Raw genomic sequence first — 19,444 nt, 5'->3', positions numbered from 1 at the left:
TTTTTTGCATTTTTGTGCCTATTTTTTAGGCCTATTCCTGGGGATTGAACTTTTGGCTCAGTCTTTAAATCCCTATATATGTTCTCTTAAAGAAGAATCCAGCAGGATTCTGGAAATGGGAAACTGGCTGTTACTGATGGCGCCGAAAGAATAAAAGTTAATTCCCTTTTTTCCTGTCTGAAACCTTTCAGGACTCCCTGTAACAATAGCCACCTTATAATGGAGTTTATTTCAATAACTACTGGCTTATTTGCATGCACGATTCCATTGAATCTTCACAGGAAGGCCAAGTTTTGGAATTCCATCCTCTCTAGTGTACAGGCGAAGAATGAAGCCTAGATGCAGGGCATCAAGTGTTTTTGTTTGTTTGTTTTCTTTCTTTCAAGTGTTTCTTCCATTGTCATGCAAGAGTGACGGGGCCCAGGGGCAGCGCTGGTGGCTCAGCGGTTTAGCGCCGCCCGCAGCCCAGGGCGTGACCCCGGGGTCCCGGAATCGAGTCCCACGTCGGGCTCCCTGCGTGGAGCCTGCTTCTCCTTCTGCCTGTGTCTCTGCCCCTCTCTCTGTGTGTCTCATAAATAAATAAATAAAATCTTTAAAAAAGAGAGACAAAAGAGTAACCGTCCCTAGAGACCTGGCGAGGTCCTCCCAGGCCCGCGCGGTCAGAGCCCTGCTGCCCCGCCCCTTCCCTCCCTCTCCACCGAGGAGGTGGCCGCGCACGGATTGGGGGCGGGGAAAGCAGGCGGACACCGCCTCCCCGGGGGATGGGTAGAGCGAAGCCCCGCCCCGGAAGTGGCTCTCTCAGTGGGCGTGGCCTCACGCCGATTCTCTCGGAGCCTCTGGGCCCAGACTGCTGCAGGGCCGTAAAGGGCTCTCCGAGTCGTAAAGTGGCGAGGCGCGGCAGCGTTGCTCTACGACTACTTGGAACGAGGGCGGCAGCCCGGCGTTCGCGGCTTGGCGATTTTCGGCACCGCACGTGGGTGACTGTCGGTGTTCGGGCCCGGAATTCGTTCCCTTTGGCGTGGACAAGCCACACTGAAGGACAGAGTGGCAGCGGAGACCGCGGGGTCGTGAGCTGATGGATATTGCTGTTGAAGATGAGGGGACTTTGGGAGGAGGTCTGCAGAGTGGAGCTGAGGGGGCGCGGCTGAGGCTCGCGTCCGACGGGGAGAGAGTCGGGGGCACCGCAGTGACGGAAGTTGGCAGCGTGGGAGCGGGGAGCGGACTGGCAGGAGTGGAGAAGGCGGAGGACGGGGAAAGGAGTGGACAGAAGGCCGAGGAGATGCGAGTGGACCTAACGGTTGTGAAGCAAGAAGTTCTGGATTGGTCGGAAATGGAAGAAGGCCGGTGGGTAAAGCAGGAGGCGGAGGACGCGCCTGAGGTGAAAGAGGAGAAACCAGGCGTATCGGAGGTGAAGCAGGAGATGGATAGGAGTTTTGAGGTGAAAGAAGAGAAGGGGAGTGAAGCAGAGGTAAAAGAAGAGAAAGTGACGGTGAAGGAAGAGGCGATGGACTGGCTAGATGTGAAGGAAGAGAAGAAAGATAATTTGGAGATAAAAGAGGAAGCGTTTGTTACTCAGAACATAAAAAAGGAGGAAATGATGGATGAAGTGAGTGTGAAGGAAGAGAAGTATCTCCCAAAGGAAGAAGTGATGGATGATGCGAAGGTGAAAGAGGAGCCTCGGATAAATCCCCCAGCGGGTTTCAAACGGAAACTGGCCATGTCCAGGTAGGACAGGGAGAGTTTCATTGGGAAAATGAGGTGTGGAGTCCTCTGTTGTCTGGGATGTAGGAAATCTAGCAGCCGGGTGTCAAATAATGAAAAATAAGTGCCATCTTGGGTCTCTGGAGCCAGCGTGTTGGTGGTGGAGGTGTGTGTGGGGGGGAGGCAGGGTTTTGTCAGAGGACAACACATTCGGTGAAAATACGTCAGGCTGTAAGTGGCCAGTGCACAATGGCCAAGTCAGAAAATTCTGGGGACTAGAAAACTCTTGGACCAGATTCTGGTTTGACCTAATATGCTCTTGACTCAATATTCCTTAAAAGAGGATAGGCATAAAGAAAAGTCTACTAAACTAACAGGGATACCGTGGATCGTTAAAATTAGAAATGCACTTGAACTCACCCAGCTGTCTACTTCCTCTATGGATACTGTGAATGTTTATTGCTTTATAGTTAATCTCCTTTACTTTGTGATCATGTGACAGCATAGGAAATAGAAGAGTGGTCACATTCTTGGGACTCTTCCTGTCTAGAACAGACTGGGCCAAAAAGAAATGGCTGTAGTTTGGTTGTCAGTCCTAAGCTCCTAGAAAAGCAATTGGAGACAGATGATGGGTAAGAGAATTTCCAGATTATTTTAATGCTCATTTCAGGTTGGGTGTGGAGATGAGAAGAGATGCCGCTGATACTACGTATTTAACCTGGTCTCCTACTTTTTTGTGGTGTGTGTGCCTTTAAGGTATTTGAATTCACGGATTGGACCTCTGGTTATGTGCGCACGTGCGCAGACGTACAAACACAATCATTAACAGACTGCCAGGAATCACAAGTTAAAATAGTAGTGAGCAATCTCATTCTGTGATCGCAATAGCAAAAGAAGTCAAAAGCGAGATTTAAAACTTACTACATGTTTTCTTGGATTATGTAGTACTAACAATATTGTAAATGTCGTTTAGAGACAGTTTCCTAGAGGAGAGTTTTCTAAGGATGTTTGACAACTATCAAGTATTTTATCAGAGTTACTTGCATATACCTTATTCACTGACTACATGTCTTTAAATTGTTGGTGATGAGTCATTGACTCAGCGTTAAAGATTATAGATAAATGAGTAGAATTAATATTTGATAATTTATTAAGTTTCCTGTGGGCTTTTGTAGGTGTGAAACCTGTGGTACAGAAGAAGCCAAGTACAAATGTCCACGTTGTATGCGATATTCCTGCAGGTATATATGTAATTTCCTACCTTACTACCCATGTCTGTACCCATCGTACCTCAGTATAAAAGTACCTCCTCTTTGTCTCTTCAGTTTGCCCTGTGTGAAGAAACACAAAGCAGAACTGACATGTAATGGAGTTCGAGATAAGACTGCATATGTTTCCATACAACAGTTTACTGAGATGAATCTCCTAAGTGGTAAGTCATCTTAGGCATAGCGGTTTGATCTTCCTGGCCACTGGAATATGTCATTTATTTTTCTATTTTGAAATTTTTAGATTATCGGTTTTTGGAAGATGTGGCAAGAACAGCAGACCACATTTCTAGAGATGCTTTCTTAAAAAGACCAATAAGCAATAAACACGTAAGTATTTATTTTTTCCATCACTTCCAGTTAAAATTCTTTTTATCAGTTAGATTCATTTTTTTTTTTTTTTCACCGAATACATGGTGAGCAGCTACCGTGATCCAGAGCTATTCCAGTTACTAGGGGTACATCAGTGACCAAAACTAAGTTCTTCTCATGGAGCTTGTATTGTGTGGGGAAAGACAGGAGATGAGTAGAGGAACAAAGATAATTTCAGATAGAGTTTAGTGCATGTGGAAAATAAAGCAAGCACAGGAGATTAAAGAAAATGAAAATGGTGTTTTTTGGGAGGAGGTTATGAGTATCTTCAATACAGTAGTCAGGAGAAGTTTCTCTGAGAGATGACATTTAAGCAATGATCTGAATGAGAAAGAGGCAGCCACGTGAACCTTTGGAGGAAGACTGTTCTAGGTAGTGACAAAAACAGAAGTAAAGACTGTGTTAGGAGTAAGGTTGGTGTGTTTGAGGATTGAAATGGGGACGTGGTGACTGAAGTATAATTGCATAAAGAGAAGAATATTCAACATGAGGTTAGAGAAACTGGTGAGGACTCCTAACGTATTCTGAGTAAAAATGGAAGCCATGAGAGGGTTTTGAGCACATTTGCTTTTTGAAATATCACTCTTGCTGCTGTCTGAAAAATGAGCTTTAGTGGGCAAGAGTGGAAGATTGAAAGGGAGGATAGTTAAAAAGCTTTTGCTATGGTTCAGGTGAAAAATGATGGTGGCTTGGATAATGCTGTTAAATTATTGGAAAGTGTTTAGATTCTAATTTTGAAGGAAGAACTAACAGGACTTGCTATTTTATTTATTTATTTATTTAGATTTTTAATTTATTTATTCATGAGAGACAGAGACACACACAGAGAGAGAGAGAGAGAGAGAGGCAGAGACACAGGCAGAGGGAGAAGCAGGCTCCATGCAGGGAGCCCAATGTGGGATTTGATCCCAGGACTCCAGGATCACGCCCTGAGCCGAAGGCAGGCACTAAACCGCTGAGCCACCTGGGCGTCCCGGCTGTTTTATTTACTTACTTACTTACTTATTTATTTATTTATTTATTATTATTATTTATTTATTTATTTTAATAAATTTATTTTTTATTGGTGTTCAATTTGTCAACATACAGAATAACACCCAGTGCTCATCCCATCAAGTGCCCCCCTCAGTGCCCGCCACCAAGTCACCCCCAACCCCCACCCACCTCCCCTTCCACCACCCCTAGTTCGTTTCCCAGAGTTAGGAGTCTTTCATGTTCTGTCTCCCTTTCTGATATTTCCCACTTATTTAATACACTTAATTTTCATACTCTTTCATCCCTTTTGCATTCCGTAAACAGTATGCAAAATTAAAACTTACATATTGGAAATATTTTGCAACTGCTATTCTAGAAATTCTTTAAGAGTGTTTTAAATCATGTCATGAAATTATGTGCCTTTTTCAAAGACCATTTTAGCATTGGAGTTGCAGAATTTTAGCTCTTAATTTTAACACCTTATTTTATTGTTACTACTGGTACCAACTTGACATTTCACATATCTGAAAGAAAGATTACCATGCATGTTTTTCAGAAGCTTAATTAAGGATAATTAAGCATAATTACAATTCTGCTTAAAAGATAAATTTTTAATTTTTTTGTTTTTATCATGAAGTATTTCATGCATGTTAAAAAAGCATAAAATATAAAGAACACTGTTTAATGAATAATCATAAAGTGAACCAATCCATGTAACTACCACTTAGGTCTGGAAAAAGAACATTATCATCTTTTCAAAAATTTCTGCCTTGTGCCATTCCCTGATCATTCTTCTGAATGGTTTCTAGTTTAGGACCTGTATCATTTATTTATCCATTCTTTGGTTCATGGACTCAAGTTTTCTGTAATAACAGCAACAACAAAACCTTAAAGTATTGCAGTGAGTACTTTTGTTTATGAATTGTGGTTTTTGTCCAAACATGTTTTTTCTAGGATTTATACCTAGCAATGGAATTACTCTGTTGTGGGATATGCACATCTTCAGCTTTACTAGATGTAACCAAAATATTTTCTGAAGTAGTTACACTAGTTTAGATTCCCAATATTGTGTGCACCTGTTGTCACATCTTCTCCAAACTTGATTTGGTCAGAGTTTTAAAATTTTTATCAGTTTGGGGGATCCCCGGATGATTCAGCGTTTAGCGCTGCCTTCGGCCCAGGACATGATCCTGGAGACCCGGGATCGAGTCCCTCATCAGGCTCCCTGCATGGAGCCTGCTTCTCCCTCTGCCTGTGTCTCTGCCTTTCTCTCTCTCTCTCTGTCTCTCATGAATAAATAAATAAAATCTTAAAAAATAAAAATTTTTGTCAGTTTGATGGCTTTGTAGTTATATTGGGGTTTTTAATTTGCAGTTCTCTGATTTCTAATAAGATTGAACATCTTTCAAATATTTTATTGGCCATTTGGATTTCATTTTGTAGAAAGTTTGTCTCCTGCTCATCTTTTTACTGGTCAACTTCCTTTTTCTTACTGGTTTGTAGGAATTCTTATATTTCTTAAATGCCTGTTGGTAGTTGATTGTGTTATAAATAGCTTCTTCCATTCTGTGGCTTGTTTTTCACTCTCTGTAGTGTCTTTAATGAATAGATGTTCTTAATTTTAATGTAGTCAAATTTATCATATGTTTCCATTATAATTAGTAGTTTATATGTTTATAAAGAAATTCTTTCCTACTTTGAAGTTATGAAGCTATTCTCTCATATTTTCTAAAAGCTTTATAGTGTTGCATCTCACATTTATATCTGTAAACTACCTGAGATTAATTTTTGTATATCAAATGAAGCAGAGATCCCATTTAATTTTAATTAATGGATAATGCACTTTCTTAGCTCCAAAGTTCATCCTTTCTTTACTGCTCTACAGGACTGCCTTTGTAATATATCAGGCATCCATATATTCTTGGGTCAGTTTCTATTCTATTCTGTTGGTCTACTTGTCTATCCACACCAATACTAAACACTCTCTATTGTTTTTTACTGCAACTCACTGTTTCCTAGACTAATTCCTCTGACTTTGTTCATTTTCTGGAGTATGGCTATACTCTAGTGTGGATATGGCTCTTTGTAATTCTATACAAATATGAGGAATCGGCCTGTTGATTCTACAATCCCGTTTCCCCACCTGGGAATTTTAATTGGGGTTGCATTTATTTAGTAATGAGATTTTTGTTATTTATTTTATGGTATTCTAATCTGCATTTTACAGAATTAAAATCTACACCTGTGCTTTATCTATAGATTCCTTGAGATTTTCTCTATTATCTTTCTATCCTTATTCTTTTTTTCTTATTGGAATAGTTAGGACTTACCATCCAGGGTTAGTACCAATGATGATAGTAGATATTTATGTTGTAAGTCTCAAGTCCTCCCCTAGCTCTCATTTGCTAGATGGAGTCACATGACTCAACATCCAGTTGTACTCATGTCTAAAATTTTTTACAGTGAAAGAATACAGAGCAAAATGAGCAAAAAGAAAAGGAGCATAGCCTGTAGGAATCCAGTTGCAAGCTTCCACAAATCCTCTCCATTTGGAGTTACACAGTATGCAGTTAATTCCTCCTTCGATAACACATGTGAAGTATTGTCTGCTAGACAAGCTCGTTAAAAATTCACTACCCAGGGTTTTTTTGGGGGACTGATCACAGAAGCACCCTCTGTCCAGCAAGTGCCAAATTCCAGACTCCCAGAAGGAAAGCAAATAAAACCATATGGTTTATACAAACAATTCAGGCACAGTGGACCACACTTAACTGTTTTAGGAAAAGTCAGTTTAGGAAACCATTCACCGGTTATTCAAATTTCCAGGCACTTGCCAAGAGACAACTTTGCAAACAAAACCACCCAAAGATAACAGTCTCAGGCCTGCTACATTAACTCATCTGTACATCTTTGTCTTATAACTCTGGTCATGGAAGAAAAACTTCCAAGACTGCACCATGATGTTTGCTCTTAAATTTCTTTAAGATATAATTTGATACCTAGATTATGAAAATTCTAGTCCTAGTTTGCTCTCAGATTTTATCATGAATGGTGGTTATATTTTATTAAATGATTTTTCTGTATTTGATTATTTCATTTTTGTCTTTTAATCTATAATTTTCTAGTATGAAAGATCTTTTTAATTGGTTTTCTAATTTAAGCTTAACTTGCATGTGTGTTATTATCATATCATATGCTTTTTCTACTCTGTGGAATTCATTTGAATTATATGTGTGTGTCCACCTTATCCGTGCATTCATTTTGTATTTCTCTTTATGAGTGAGATTAACCTTTAATTTTCATTTTTAGTATTCTCAGTTTTCCTTTTTTTTTTTTATTCTTTTTTTTTTCTCAGTTTTCCATATCATTATGACTCTAGTTTCATAAAATTATTTGGGAATGTTCCCATTTTATTCTTGGATGCATTCACTAATGTTAGAATTACTTCCTCCTTGGTAAAAGTTTTACCTAACTCCCAAGTTGTTAAGAAACCAGTATGGGCTTAGAATTTGGGCTACTAAGGTATAGTCTTTACTTTTTGTGGGATTCTGCAGGTTTTCTGTGTCTTCTTGAGTTACTATTTCTAGATTACATTTTTCTAAGAATTTGTCCATTGGACCTAAATTTTTAAATTTATTGGCATAAAGTTATTCATAAACCTCTCCTTTAGATCTCTCTGGGAGTTGTAGTGATTTCATTTGTGATATTTGTGATATTGGTTATTTGTGCTTTTTTTCCCCTAGATTAGTTGCTGTTATGTGTTTTTTCTAGTTTGTTATTGTATCCTATCCCCTTGACTTTTGTTGTATCTTTCTTTTTTAGTTTAATTGCAGTGTGGTCAGAACATACTCTTAAGTTCATTCCTCTAAAATACATCAGTACTTGTATTTGTGGCCCAGTATATATGGTCAAGTTTTGTAGTGGTCTCTGCTTGAAAATAAGAATATTCTGCAGTTGCTGAATATAGTACTCTGTATACCCTTTTTAGGTCAGGTTTATTAACTATGTTGTTTAAATTGTTTATAATGTTACTGTTTGCGTGTATTTCTTCTATAAGTTTCAAAGAGAAGTATGTTAACATTCCCCAGTAGATAAAATCAAACAGACCTGTTTGTTTCCCTTGTGGGAGTTTGTTTTGCTTTATATGTTTTAAGGCTAAATTATTAAATGCATACCTCAGGAAATAACTTCTCGTTGGTGTATTTAACCTTTGGCATTATGAGCTGATCCTCCTTGTCTCTGGCTTTTTGTGTACTTTGACTAATAATAATAAAGCTGTATCAATTATTTGCATGGTCTGTTTTTTACTTATTTAAGGCCTTTCTGTATCCTTATGTTGTAGATAGCTGGCTTTCAGTTATTCTTCCATCTTACAATCTGTAACTTTTAACTAAATCATTAAGTTCATTTATATTTTATAAAATTACCTGTACGTTTGACTTTAAATTGTCACATCATTTTTGCTATTCGTCCCAATTTTTTTCTTCTTGCCTTTGGGCTTTTTTTTTTTTTTTTTAGTCATTTGAATTTTTCTCTTTATCATTTAGAAGTTATACACCCTTTTTCTATCCTTTCATTGGCTAAGCTAGATAATACAACATGCATGCTTAATTTACCATTATCTAAAGTTAAGTACCACCTGAACTCTGTGCCTAGACAATGCAAACAACCTTAGAACAGGAGTTGGCAAACTTTTTCTGTAAAGGGTCAAACAGTATTTTTTCCAGGCCATATGGTTTCTGTCACAACTATTCAACTCTGCTGTTGTATCAAGAAAGCAGTCATAAACAATATATAAACAAAAATGGGTGGGGCTACATTCCAAAAGAATTTATTTATCAAGATAAGTGGCAGGGAGATAACAGTTTACCAGCAGTTACCTTAAATTCCATTTAACCCTATACTGATTTATTGTTTTCAGTTCTTTAAATTGGCTTTTTAAAAAAATCTCCATACAGTAATTACTGTTTTTTTTTTCAGTCACTCTTTGAGTTTATCTTTTTTTTTTTTTTTTCAAGATTTTACTTATTTATTTGAGAGAGTGTGTGTGTGTGCACAAGCAGGGGGAAGAGCAGGGAAAGAGGGAGAGGCAGAAGCAGACTCCCTTTTGAGTGTGGACCCCGACACCAGGCTAGATCCCAAGACCCCAAGATCATGAACCAAAGTCAGACACAACCAACTGAGCCACCCAGGTGCCCTTTGAGTTTATATTTCTACTTTCTTTTTTTTTTTAATAAATTTATTTTTTATTGGTGTTCAGTTTGCCAACATACAGAATAACACCCAGTGCTCATCCTGTCAAGTGCCCCCCTCAGTGCCCGTCACCCATTCACCCCCACCCACCCTCCCCTTCTACCACCTCTAGTTCGTTTCCCAGAGTTAGGAGTCTTTATGTTCTGTCTCCCTTTCTGATATTTCCCACACATTTCTTCTCCCTTCCCTTATATTCCCTTTCACTATTATTTATATTCCCCAAATGAATGAGAACATATAATGTTTGTCCTTCTCCGACTGACTTACTTCACTCAGCATAATACCCTCCAGTTCCATCCACGTTGAAGCAAATGGTGGGTATTTGTCATTTCTAATGGCTGAGTAATATTCCATTGTATACATAAACCACATCTTCTTTATCCATTCATCTTTCGATGGACACCAAGGCTCTACTTTCTTTGCTCTTAATTCCATTACCATCTTAATAAATCTTACAATTGAGAGATTACTTTTCTCCTGCTTCAAGCACATCCTTTACAATTTCCTTTAGAAAAGATTTGCTGGTTGCCACCGTCTCTTTGTTTTGTTTTGTTTTTCTATTTATTTGCCATTCTTCACTCTGAAATGATTTTTCTCAATTTAGAAATTTGAGTTTAGAATTTGAGTTTCAGCATCTTACAGTTTCCATTGTTGTTGCAGTCATCTGCAACAGTTGCCTTTGAAATCATTTTTAATCTGGCTACATTTTTTTGCTATTTTTGCATTTTTTTAAATCTTTGGTGTTCTGCATTTGTGCTATACTACGAAGATGCAAATTTCTTTTTATTCATAGTAACTTGAAAATTGTTAGATTTGTTGACTCTGGCATATCTTCCATCAGTTCTTGGAAATTTTCAGCCCATTTCTATTAAAAGATTCCCCTGTCTTATTTCTTCTCTCTTCTAAAACTACCATTAACTCTGAGTTAAGTCTTCTCCCCATATCTTACCTATCCTTTAACGTCTCTGATTTTTTTTTTTAATCTTTTTTGTCTCTGTAATGTGTTCTGGAAATGTCCTGGTTTTATTTAGTTTTTTGAAAAATTTACTGAGTTAGTTTTTATAGTTTCTCTTCACTGTAAATATTTTCAAGCTGTTAGGTTTTCAAATTTTGCAGAGTTGTCCTGTGTATGATCATTTTAGTGTTTGAATATATGGGGAATTCTCAGCTACCTCTTTTTTCTCTTTTGGTTCCTATTCACTGGCATTTGTTTTCTTGTATTATTTATGTTTTTTTATTTTTTATTGAGTACTACTTTTTTTCTTAAATTATTTGTGAGAACTTTTTGAAGAGTGGGATGCAGGCCTTCTTTTACTCTGCCAGGGAATATTGCAATCTGGACCTATCTTAAACCAACTTGAAAGTTTAAGATTCCCTTGACTGTACAAGCAAGGCAAATCATATTAAATCTCAGCAAGAACTGGCCCATGGCCACAGCTTCTTCTTTTTTTTTTTTCTTTTTTTTTTATATTTATTCATAGAGACAGAGAGAGAGAGAGAGAGAGAGAGGCAGAGACACAGGCAGAGGGAGAAGCAGGCTCCATGCAGGGAGCCCAACATGGGGCTTAATCCTGGGTTTCGGGGATCACGCCCTGGACTGAAGGTGGGCACGTTTAAACCACTGAGCCACCTGGGCTACCCATGGCCACAACTTCTAATGAATTGTTTTTCCTTTTTCCCCTCTGTTACAGTCGTTCCAATATAAATTTCCTCACATGCTCTGGGGGCAGGGTTTATCTCTGATTCACCCTTATCTTATTATTATTAGGTATATTCCGTGACTGAGATTCATTTGAGGAGGGGTTTCTAGAAGATTATAGGGTCTTAAGTCTGACCTTGTTGCTGAGATGGCTGCTGAAAGGGAAAGCCTATATTTGCCAGAATTTGCAAAAGTGGCTTCATTGCTTTGCTTACCTTTCCGAATTTTCACTTCTCATTAAAGATTGGCCTCTATTTTCCTGGGTTTTTTTTTTTTTCTTCCAGCTCTTCAATGCTTTTAAGGTGATGTTTACATATATTTTATTACATATATGTTTTTCCCCTACTACCTGGCATTATTAGATGTTTTCAGTGGGAAGGTTGGTCCTTATAATCATTGCTATTACTAAAACCAAAATCCCATAAGTTATAAAATTGGTTGTAATTTCTTAAATTATTTCCCTTCTTAACAAGTGATAACGTACTCATCCTTTCCTTTGGCTTATGATATAATTGTCTGACTCTTTGCATTGCAAAAATTCTAGACTCTCATTCACTTAACCAAAACCTTGCATTTATACTTTGCTATTTCAGTGATCAAAGAAGTCTTGATGATATTACTTGCTTCACTACTGTCTGGAGTTGACTAGTTTATCTCAACCAACCCAGATAGATGGTCAGTGGAGAAACAGATCAGATTATTCACATAGCCCATTTTGTATAGTCGGCAACAATGGCTACTCTAATTTGGGCCTTGTACTAAGTAATGCCGTGGTTCCTCCCCTGAGTGAACTACCTGTCTTATAATTAAAGCAGGCATTTATACAGCTAAGTATGGCATAAACTCTTTAGTAAAAGGAAAGGAACTGTACAGGTATCCCCTATGAATTGCCAAGTGTCCTATATTTTTAAAAATCCCATTAAATCCTCCTTTGGCTTAGAGCATATGGTTAAAAAGACAGGCTATAGAATTAGACATACCTGAGTTTGAATACAGGCTGTGTCTCAGAAATAGCTGCATAATGTTGGCATCTCATTAACTTTCATTCCTATATTGGGTGTAGTAATAGTATCTATCTGATAATATTGTGAGGATTAAGTGAAATATTGCTGTTTAGTACAGTTTGTGAAATGTAGGTACTCAATAAATCTTAACTATTATATTTCCAAATATTGTTTTACTCACTTCTGAAATGTAAGCCATTTTAAAATTAATTTGTCTTATTTTTGGTTGTTAGATGTACTTTATGAAAAATCGTGCCAGAAAACAAGGTATTAACTTAAAACTTCTACCTAATGGATTCACCAAGAGGAAAGAAAATTCAACATTTTTTGATAAGAAGTAAGTTTCTAACTTCATTCTTAGTATATTGGGTATTCTGATTTGATCAAGAACATGGTTTTGGTTTGGTTTGCTATAAAGCATTGTTAAGGTTTGGTTTGCTATAAAGCATTGTTACCCACAATGTAGTGTGTGAACTTTTTGATATTGGTCTATGCCAGGATAATTGCACAAATTGAAAATAAGCATTTAGAAACTTACACCAATGTTATGTCATGTGTAAGCTTCAATAAGCTTCAGCTTATTTGGTAAGTGTGTATATATGTGTATATCTGAGACCTAAGAAACCATGGAAGTATTTCAAAGCTTACAGCTTTGACTGGAGCAGTTTGGCTTTTATAATAATTTCTTTGGGGTTCCAATAAGATTTCACTTGAAAACCAGTGTTGAGAAAGAGGGAAGCTTGGAAAACATTTACTCTGTAGTAAATCTGTGAGTACAGATAATAGAGATTAGTCTGCTCCTTTCTGTGAGTACTAGGTCTGAAAGGTTCCATTAGTACCGAAGAGAACAGGATCCCAAAATACTGTAAGTAGGCTACTAAATGATTAGATGATACTTTTCAAATGTCAGGATTGTTGATTTAGAGTAAAAAATCCTGAGTTATCCTTCAACCTCTTAGTAACTGCAAGGCCTTGAGCAGATGACTTTCTCTGGGCCTCATCTATAGGATGTAAGGGTTGTAGTAGATTAACTAAGATACTTTAATCATTTCATAAGCTGAAAAGGCAGAACCATCAGAATTATTATTATTCTAATAAACTTCCCACCTTTTCAGAAAATGTTATATTAGAAGGTGGTGTTATCCATTTGTTTTATGTTTCATGACAAATATTTGTAAAAGTGGTTTTCCTTTTTCCTGGGTAGCTTCCAGAAATAAAGTAAAATTTTTCATTTATCATATATGAGATGATTCCATTGTGCATTTTGAAACTGACAGATTTAAAAATAGACATAATTTATTTGACATTTAAGATAACGGTTTATGCCTTCTCAAATATAAAATATATTCCTGTGTTATGAAGGAAACCATTCACATTGATTGTCATCAGAGCTTAGTTCTTAGTGTTAGAAAGTATACACCCTCAAATGTAAAATTTTGGGGTCTCTAGATAGATGAATGTATATGGGAAGTTTTTTTTTCCAAAAATAAACAGTATATTTCTTGGGTTTAGAACCCAAATTTATACTTGGTTATTTTGGAACACTGAGATCTCTGAAGTAGCAAATTGGACTCTTTGCATTATGCCTTTTGCTTATGAATTTAGAGTTATTTGGAGTTGGGTTTTTTAATAATTTTTTAGTGTTTTCACATGAGGAGATTAGCAGCATAGTTCATAATAGGCTTTAGAGTCCATTTCTTAGCTATTTTCACATCCATAAAATGGAGCTAATAATAGTATTGTATAGAATTGTGACCTTTAATATAATAGTTCACCTAACCACTAACTGGAGTTAGGAAGAAATCAGTGTATATAGCAACTGTGAAAATAATATATCCTCATCATAAAAAAGTTTAAAGGAAAAAATAGCACCTGTAATTCCATTATATAGAGATGACCACTGATAACACTGCATGTTTGCTTCTTTTTTTTTTTTTTTTTTTAAGATTTTATTTATTTATTCTGAGAGGGAGAAGGGGCAGACACAGGCAGAGGGAGAAGCAGGCTCCATGCAGGGAGCCTGACATGGGACTCGATCCCAAGACTCCAGGATCACACCCTGGGCCGAAGGCGGCGCTAAACCGCTGAGCCACCCTGGACTGCCCTTCATGTGTGCTTCTAATGATGTTTTCTTCTTTTTTCCATTAGTAAAATAAAACATAATATTAAATACCTAAGAGTATATACAAAGTTACATGACTTTTTTCAAGTTACATATTTCTAATTTTTTATGAATAAAAGAATACTTTTTTGCAACCAGGAACTTTTTTCTTGTTAATGCAAATCTGCCTTATTTTGAAGTAGTATATTCTAGCTATGCCTGCTATACTTTATTTAATTATTCCCATATTCATGAACATTTAGCCTATTTCTAGTTTTTAATTTTTAGAAATAATGTCATAATAAACATCACATTAAATAATTCTTCCATAAAATTTTTTGTGTGCTTACATGACTTTCTGTACAGTCTCTAGAATGTAGAATTACTGGATCAGAGACTACATGCATTTAAAATTTTGAGAAAAACTCCAAATTGTCCTCCACAAAAAGTTCCACATTATATCTTCATCAGAAAAGTATGAGAGTGCCTATTATAGTTATACTTACCCTTTAATTGAATATAATTAAACTTTTGTGTATCTCGTTATTGGAAAGAATGAGCTCTTGAATTTTTTCTTGTAAGATATGCCTGTTTATAGCTCATCTTATTCTATTCCATACATAGGGAATCTTTTCACCAGCCTGTTTATCCTTTAATTTGGTCTTACAGTCATTTTTGATGCATTTTAAATAGTTGTAAAAAATTCTCTACAACATAGAGATAGTAAGGTGGAGTAGTTTAAGAGCACAAACTGGAGCCAGGATGCCTGTGTTCAAATTTATGATCAGCCTCTTCCTAGCTATGTGATACTAAGCTAAACCACCTAATTTGTTTTTGCCTCAGTTTCCTCATCTGCAAAGTGTGAGATGTAATAATAAACTGGGACTAAACCAGTTTTCATTTCCATTTGTAGTATATGAGAATACCTGTTTAAACATCTCACTAATAGTTTTTTCTTTAAAAAAATGATGCTATAAAAAAAAGATGGTAACTTGAAAGGTTGAAATGACAGTTTTTAAAATTTGCTTTTTATTTAATTTCTACTGAGGTATGTAATATTTGACTACATGTTTCAGAGTGACACCTTAAAAGTTAAAAGTGTGAAGTTTGACTTAATCTAATCTGTAAGATCTTTCATTCATAGGAGCATTTCAGGGGTCAGTTCAGTGAAAAAAATAATTCATTCAAAGTTCTATGTAACTAAATTTTTCCATTTGTTTGTTGTTAAATTGCCCATTATTACTTTTAAATGAAAATGGTTTTGCTACTAACTGAATTTAAAATGTCTATATTTAGATGTTAGATTAATAAAGCACTAAGGTGAGTTCTCAGTTAGATGAAAGCCATACTGAATATTGAGAATATTGCTGGTTAATTGATAATCAGCTTGGAAATGTGTTTAGTATGTCCCAATATTTTGTTCATTCTTGTTCAGCATTTTCATCAGTGATTTAGTTCATGATTTCTCATCTTGGCTCTTTTGACATTTTGAGCAAGACAATTCTTTGTTGTGGGGGGGTTATTAGCATTTTAGGATGTTTAGTAGCATCCCTTGCCTCTGCCCACTAGATGTTAGTACACATGCAGACACACACACACACACACACACACACACACACACACACACACACCCCTACCCACCCATCTCTCTTATGGCAACAAGAAATGTCTCCAGACATTATCAGATGTTCCCTGGAGTAGGGGCAGAAGGGAGAGGCAAAATCACCCCTATTTGAGAATCATTGATTTAGATTAATGCAGAAAACATACGTCTTGAATTTTATAGTAAAATCAGGATTGCAAAAAATTTTGATTGCTAAAAGATGGTATATATAAGTAGCAAGATAAATATATAAGGTTCTGTACTTGCGGGGAAAAAATTTTGAAGTACCTTCTTCAGGATACTCATGTTTTCTTAACCATTCATATGAAAATGACTAGGTTTTAATGATTTTAAGTGTTATTTTATGATTTAGTGTAATTAGATGATATTTTGTTATTTAAGATGATTGCTGAAAAGAGGGAAGAGAGGGATACTAAATCTTTTCAAACGATTATTTTCACTTCCCATGCCCCACCATTCTGTTTCTAAAAGGCTCATTTTCAGTACTTTTTTCCTACTTTCAAAAATGATTACTGCTTTGAGTCAGATAAATTTGAATTTGAATATTACCTCTGTCATTTAGTACATACTAGGTGACCTTTGGCAATTTCAAATTTACTATTTGAGAGGATTAAATGAAATTATACCTAAAGTAGTACCTGGCACTTAGTAAATAATATACAATGACAATTCAAGGTCTGCTTCTCTTATCTGAAATCCTTGGAGATATGGTAAATTTCCTGTATTCACCTTTAGGAGGTCTGGAGCAGCATTATATAATCAAACAATACTATGTCTGCAGTGAAATCTGCAAATGTGTACATTATAATGGGTAAATAATGATTGTGAACGGGCTCAGGCAGGTTTTGCTGGCAAAGGTTTAATGAAAAAACTTTCAATTTCAGGTATTTGGGGATTTTCTAACTTCACATGAGATTTCGGTCCTTTGTACTAAGATGATTGTTATAACTGCCTTGGTATTAAATTGGTCATTTGCTTTTTTAAGCAGCTTGAGCTAAAATATAGTCAAAAACCCAAATTGAACTTGTTTAAAATTAAGTGTTCCAATGGTAATTTTTTAATAGAGTGAAGAATTCTTTATGCTGTTTTTGTAACTTTTCTGTGAAATCTGAAATTATTTCAAAATACAAAGCTTAAAAACATCTATATATATAAATACTCTCATGTGAAGTGTGACTAATGCTATGGCTGAGTTACCTCTGTAGAACTATCAGTAGGTTATACAGCAGGTGCAATAGCTACTTTAGAAACATAGGTCCATTGTAAATCCAGGCATCCTTCATGGCAGGAGGTTTTGACTGGTATGGGTGTGAATCGAGTAAATCTCATATGTAAAACTGTGTGATGTGTAAATTTTTCTAAGAATAGGAAGTGTAATTTTCATTTTATAGTCAAAGTTGGGTATAACACAATTTTTTGTGAGGTCAAAAATGCAGTTAATAGTGAGACACCTGGTGGCTTGCTCAGTTAAGTGTGTGACTCCTGATTTTGGCTCAGGTCACTATCTCAAGGTCATGAGATTGAGCTGTGTGTTGGGGTCCATGCTGGGCTGGAGCCTACATAAGATTCTCTCTCTTCTCCCCTCCCCCCACTCCCCTTCACTCATGTTCTTTCTTTATAAAAAATAAAATAAAAAAATTTTAAATGGGGCAGCCTGGGTGGCTCAGTGGTTTAGCGCCACCTTCAGCCCAGAGCATGATCCTAGAGACCTGGGATCGGGTCCCACATCAGGCTCCCTGTATGGAGCCTGCTTCTCCCTTTGTGTCTCTGCCCTCTCTCTCTCTCTCTCTCTCTCTCTCTCTCTCTCTCTCTCTCTCTCTTTCTCTCACTGTGTCTCTCATGAATAAGTAAATAAAATCTTTAAAAAAATTTTTTTAATGTATAATAGTGATGAATTTTAGAGGACTGTGAATTTGTAGGAATGTCCTAATGGGTAACTTTAATGAACAAAGAAAAGTTAAGGGATGCTTATATTAAAAACAAGTTGAGCCAAAGAAAGATTAACATTCTCTCTCAAAAAATAGAGGAACCTGATAAGGAAATGTGTCCAATAGGTTTACCTATTTACTTTGGAGCAGATCCCAGATGACTTCCTTAAAATAGTGACTCTTTCAGAGGTAATTCCTTTACCTTATCTCTTTGTGGGATGTATAACTTATGTTCACTTTCACCCAGTGCTAATCAAAAACTGTGGAAGAAATATGAAAGATCTGTATAAAGAAAACCCACATTCTGCCAAATAACTTAAAAGATTGGAACAAATGGAAAAAAGTACCTGTTCTAAGGAGATTCAATATTATGGAAATGACATTTCTTAAGTGAATGATCTGATGTGATCCTAATCAAAATACTAGTTTTCTTTTGATTTGAGAAAAAGATTTTTTTTTGAGAAGGAAAGAGTTTATGATAAAATGACTTAAGTTCATTTTGAAGAATAAACATAGAAGAAGCATCAGGGAAAAACCTGAAAAAGAGGATTAATGAGGCTAGACTCATTAAAATTTATGAAATTTTAGTGAAATTTTTTGGTCTAGACATAGAAATCAACAGGTAGCTTAACTTATAAAAAGCAGGTGTAAGACTGGTACTCCAGCATGTGATGAAGATAGCATTTCAAATTAATATGGATAATTAATAAGTTGGGTTGAGTCAGCTTGCCATTTGTCAGGGAAAAGCTGAGGTTTTGGGGCGGGGGGGTTGCTTTTTTAAAAAAAGATTTTACTTATTCATGAGAGACACAGAAAGAGAGGCAGAGACCTAGGCAGAGAGAGAAGCAGGCTCCCTGCATGGAGCCTGCTCAGGACTCCATCCCAGGACCTGGGGATCATGACCTGAGTCAAAGGCAGATGCTCAACCACAGAGCCACCTAGGTGCCCCAAAAGCTGAGTTTTTCACTAGAACTTCAAGTGGATCAAAATCCTAAACTTGAAATAAAAAATACCGGTGTCATAATTTGAAGAGAGGAAGAAATACCCATCCAAAGCCATAAATGAAAACAAGAACTTACATAAAATTTAAAAAAATTGTATGGTAAAGAAAAGACCCTAGTCAACTCAAAAGACTAACCAGACCAAAAAAAACAAAAAACAAAAAACTTTAGCATGTATGACAAAAAATGTTTATGCATTAATAAGAAAAAAGGCTAGCACCTAATTAGGAAAAGGAGCAAAGGGTGAGAGTGGCGGTCATGGAAAGATACATGTATATATGTCATCGAAAGTTATATACATATATAATACAGGGCCTATAAGTATATATTGATAATATCTAATATGATGAAGGTATGGGTTAGCCAGGCCAATTTGCTCTTCCACTGTTGTTGAAAATAGACATTAGTGGGACGCCTCGGTGGCTCAGCAGTTGAGCATCTGCCTTCAGCCCAGGTCATGATCCTGGAGACCCAGGATCAAGTCCCACATTGGGCTCCCTGCATGGAGCCCGCTTCTC

At 36.6% G+C, this 19,444-nt stretch overlaps 1 protein-coding gene across 2 annotated transcripts in view; it reads left to right on the top strand.

The window, feature by feature from the left end:
• Positions 1-881: 881 nt before the first annotated feature.
• ZNHIT6 (zinc finger HIT-type containing 6) overlaps positions 882-19,444 on the top strand; it is a 59,532-nt gene continuing 40,969 nt past the window's right edge. Inside the window, exons 1-5 of one of the 2 annotated variants that reach the window (XM_055341354.1) lie at positions 882-1,725; positions 2,877-2,942; positions 3,027-3,133; positions 3,214-3,299; positions 12,506-12,609. In XM_055341354.1, coding sequence (XP_055197329.1) covers positions 1,076-1,725; positions 2,877-2,942; positions 3,027-3,133; positions 3,214-3,299; positions 12,506-12,609 — 1,013 coding nt within the window. In that variant the 5' untranslated portion in view covers positions 882-1,075. The remainder of the gene's footprint in view (positions 1,726-2,876; positions 2,943-3,026; positions 3,134-3,213; positions 3,300-12,505; positions 12,610-19,444) is intronic. The other variant, XM_055341353.1, reaches the window with a different exon arrangement.

The sequence above is a fragment of the Nyctereutes procyonoides genome, unplaced genomic scaffold (genome assembly GCF_905146905.1).
Source record: "Nyctereutes procyonoides isolate TBG_1078 unplaced genomic scaffold, NYPRO_anot_genome, whole genome shotgun sequence".
NCBI lineage: Eukaryota > Metazoa > Chordata > Mammalia > Carnivora > Canidae > Nyctereutes > Nyctereutes procyonoides.
Note: the sequence above shows the minus strand (reverse complement) of the source record. Positions and strands in the feature narration are given on the sequence as shown.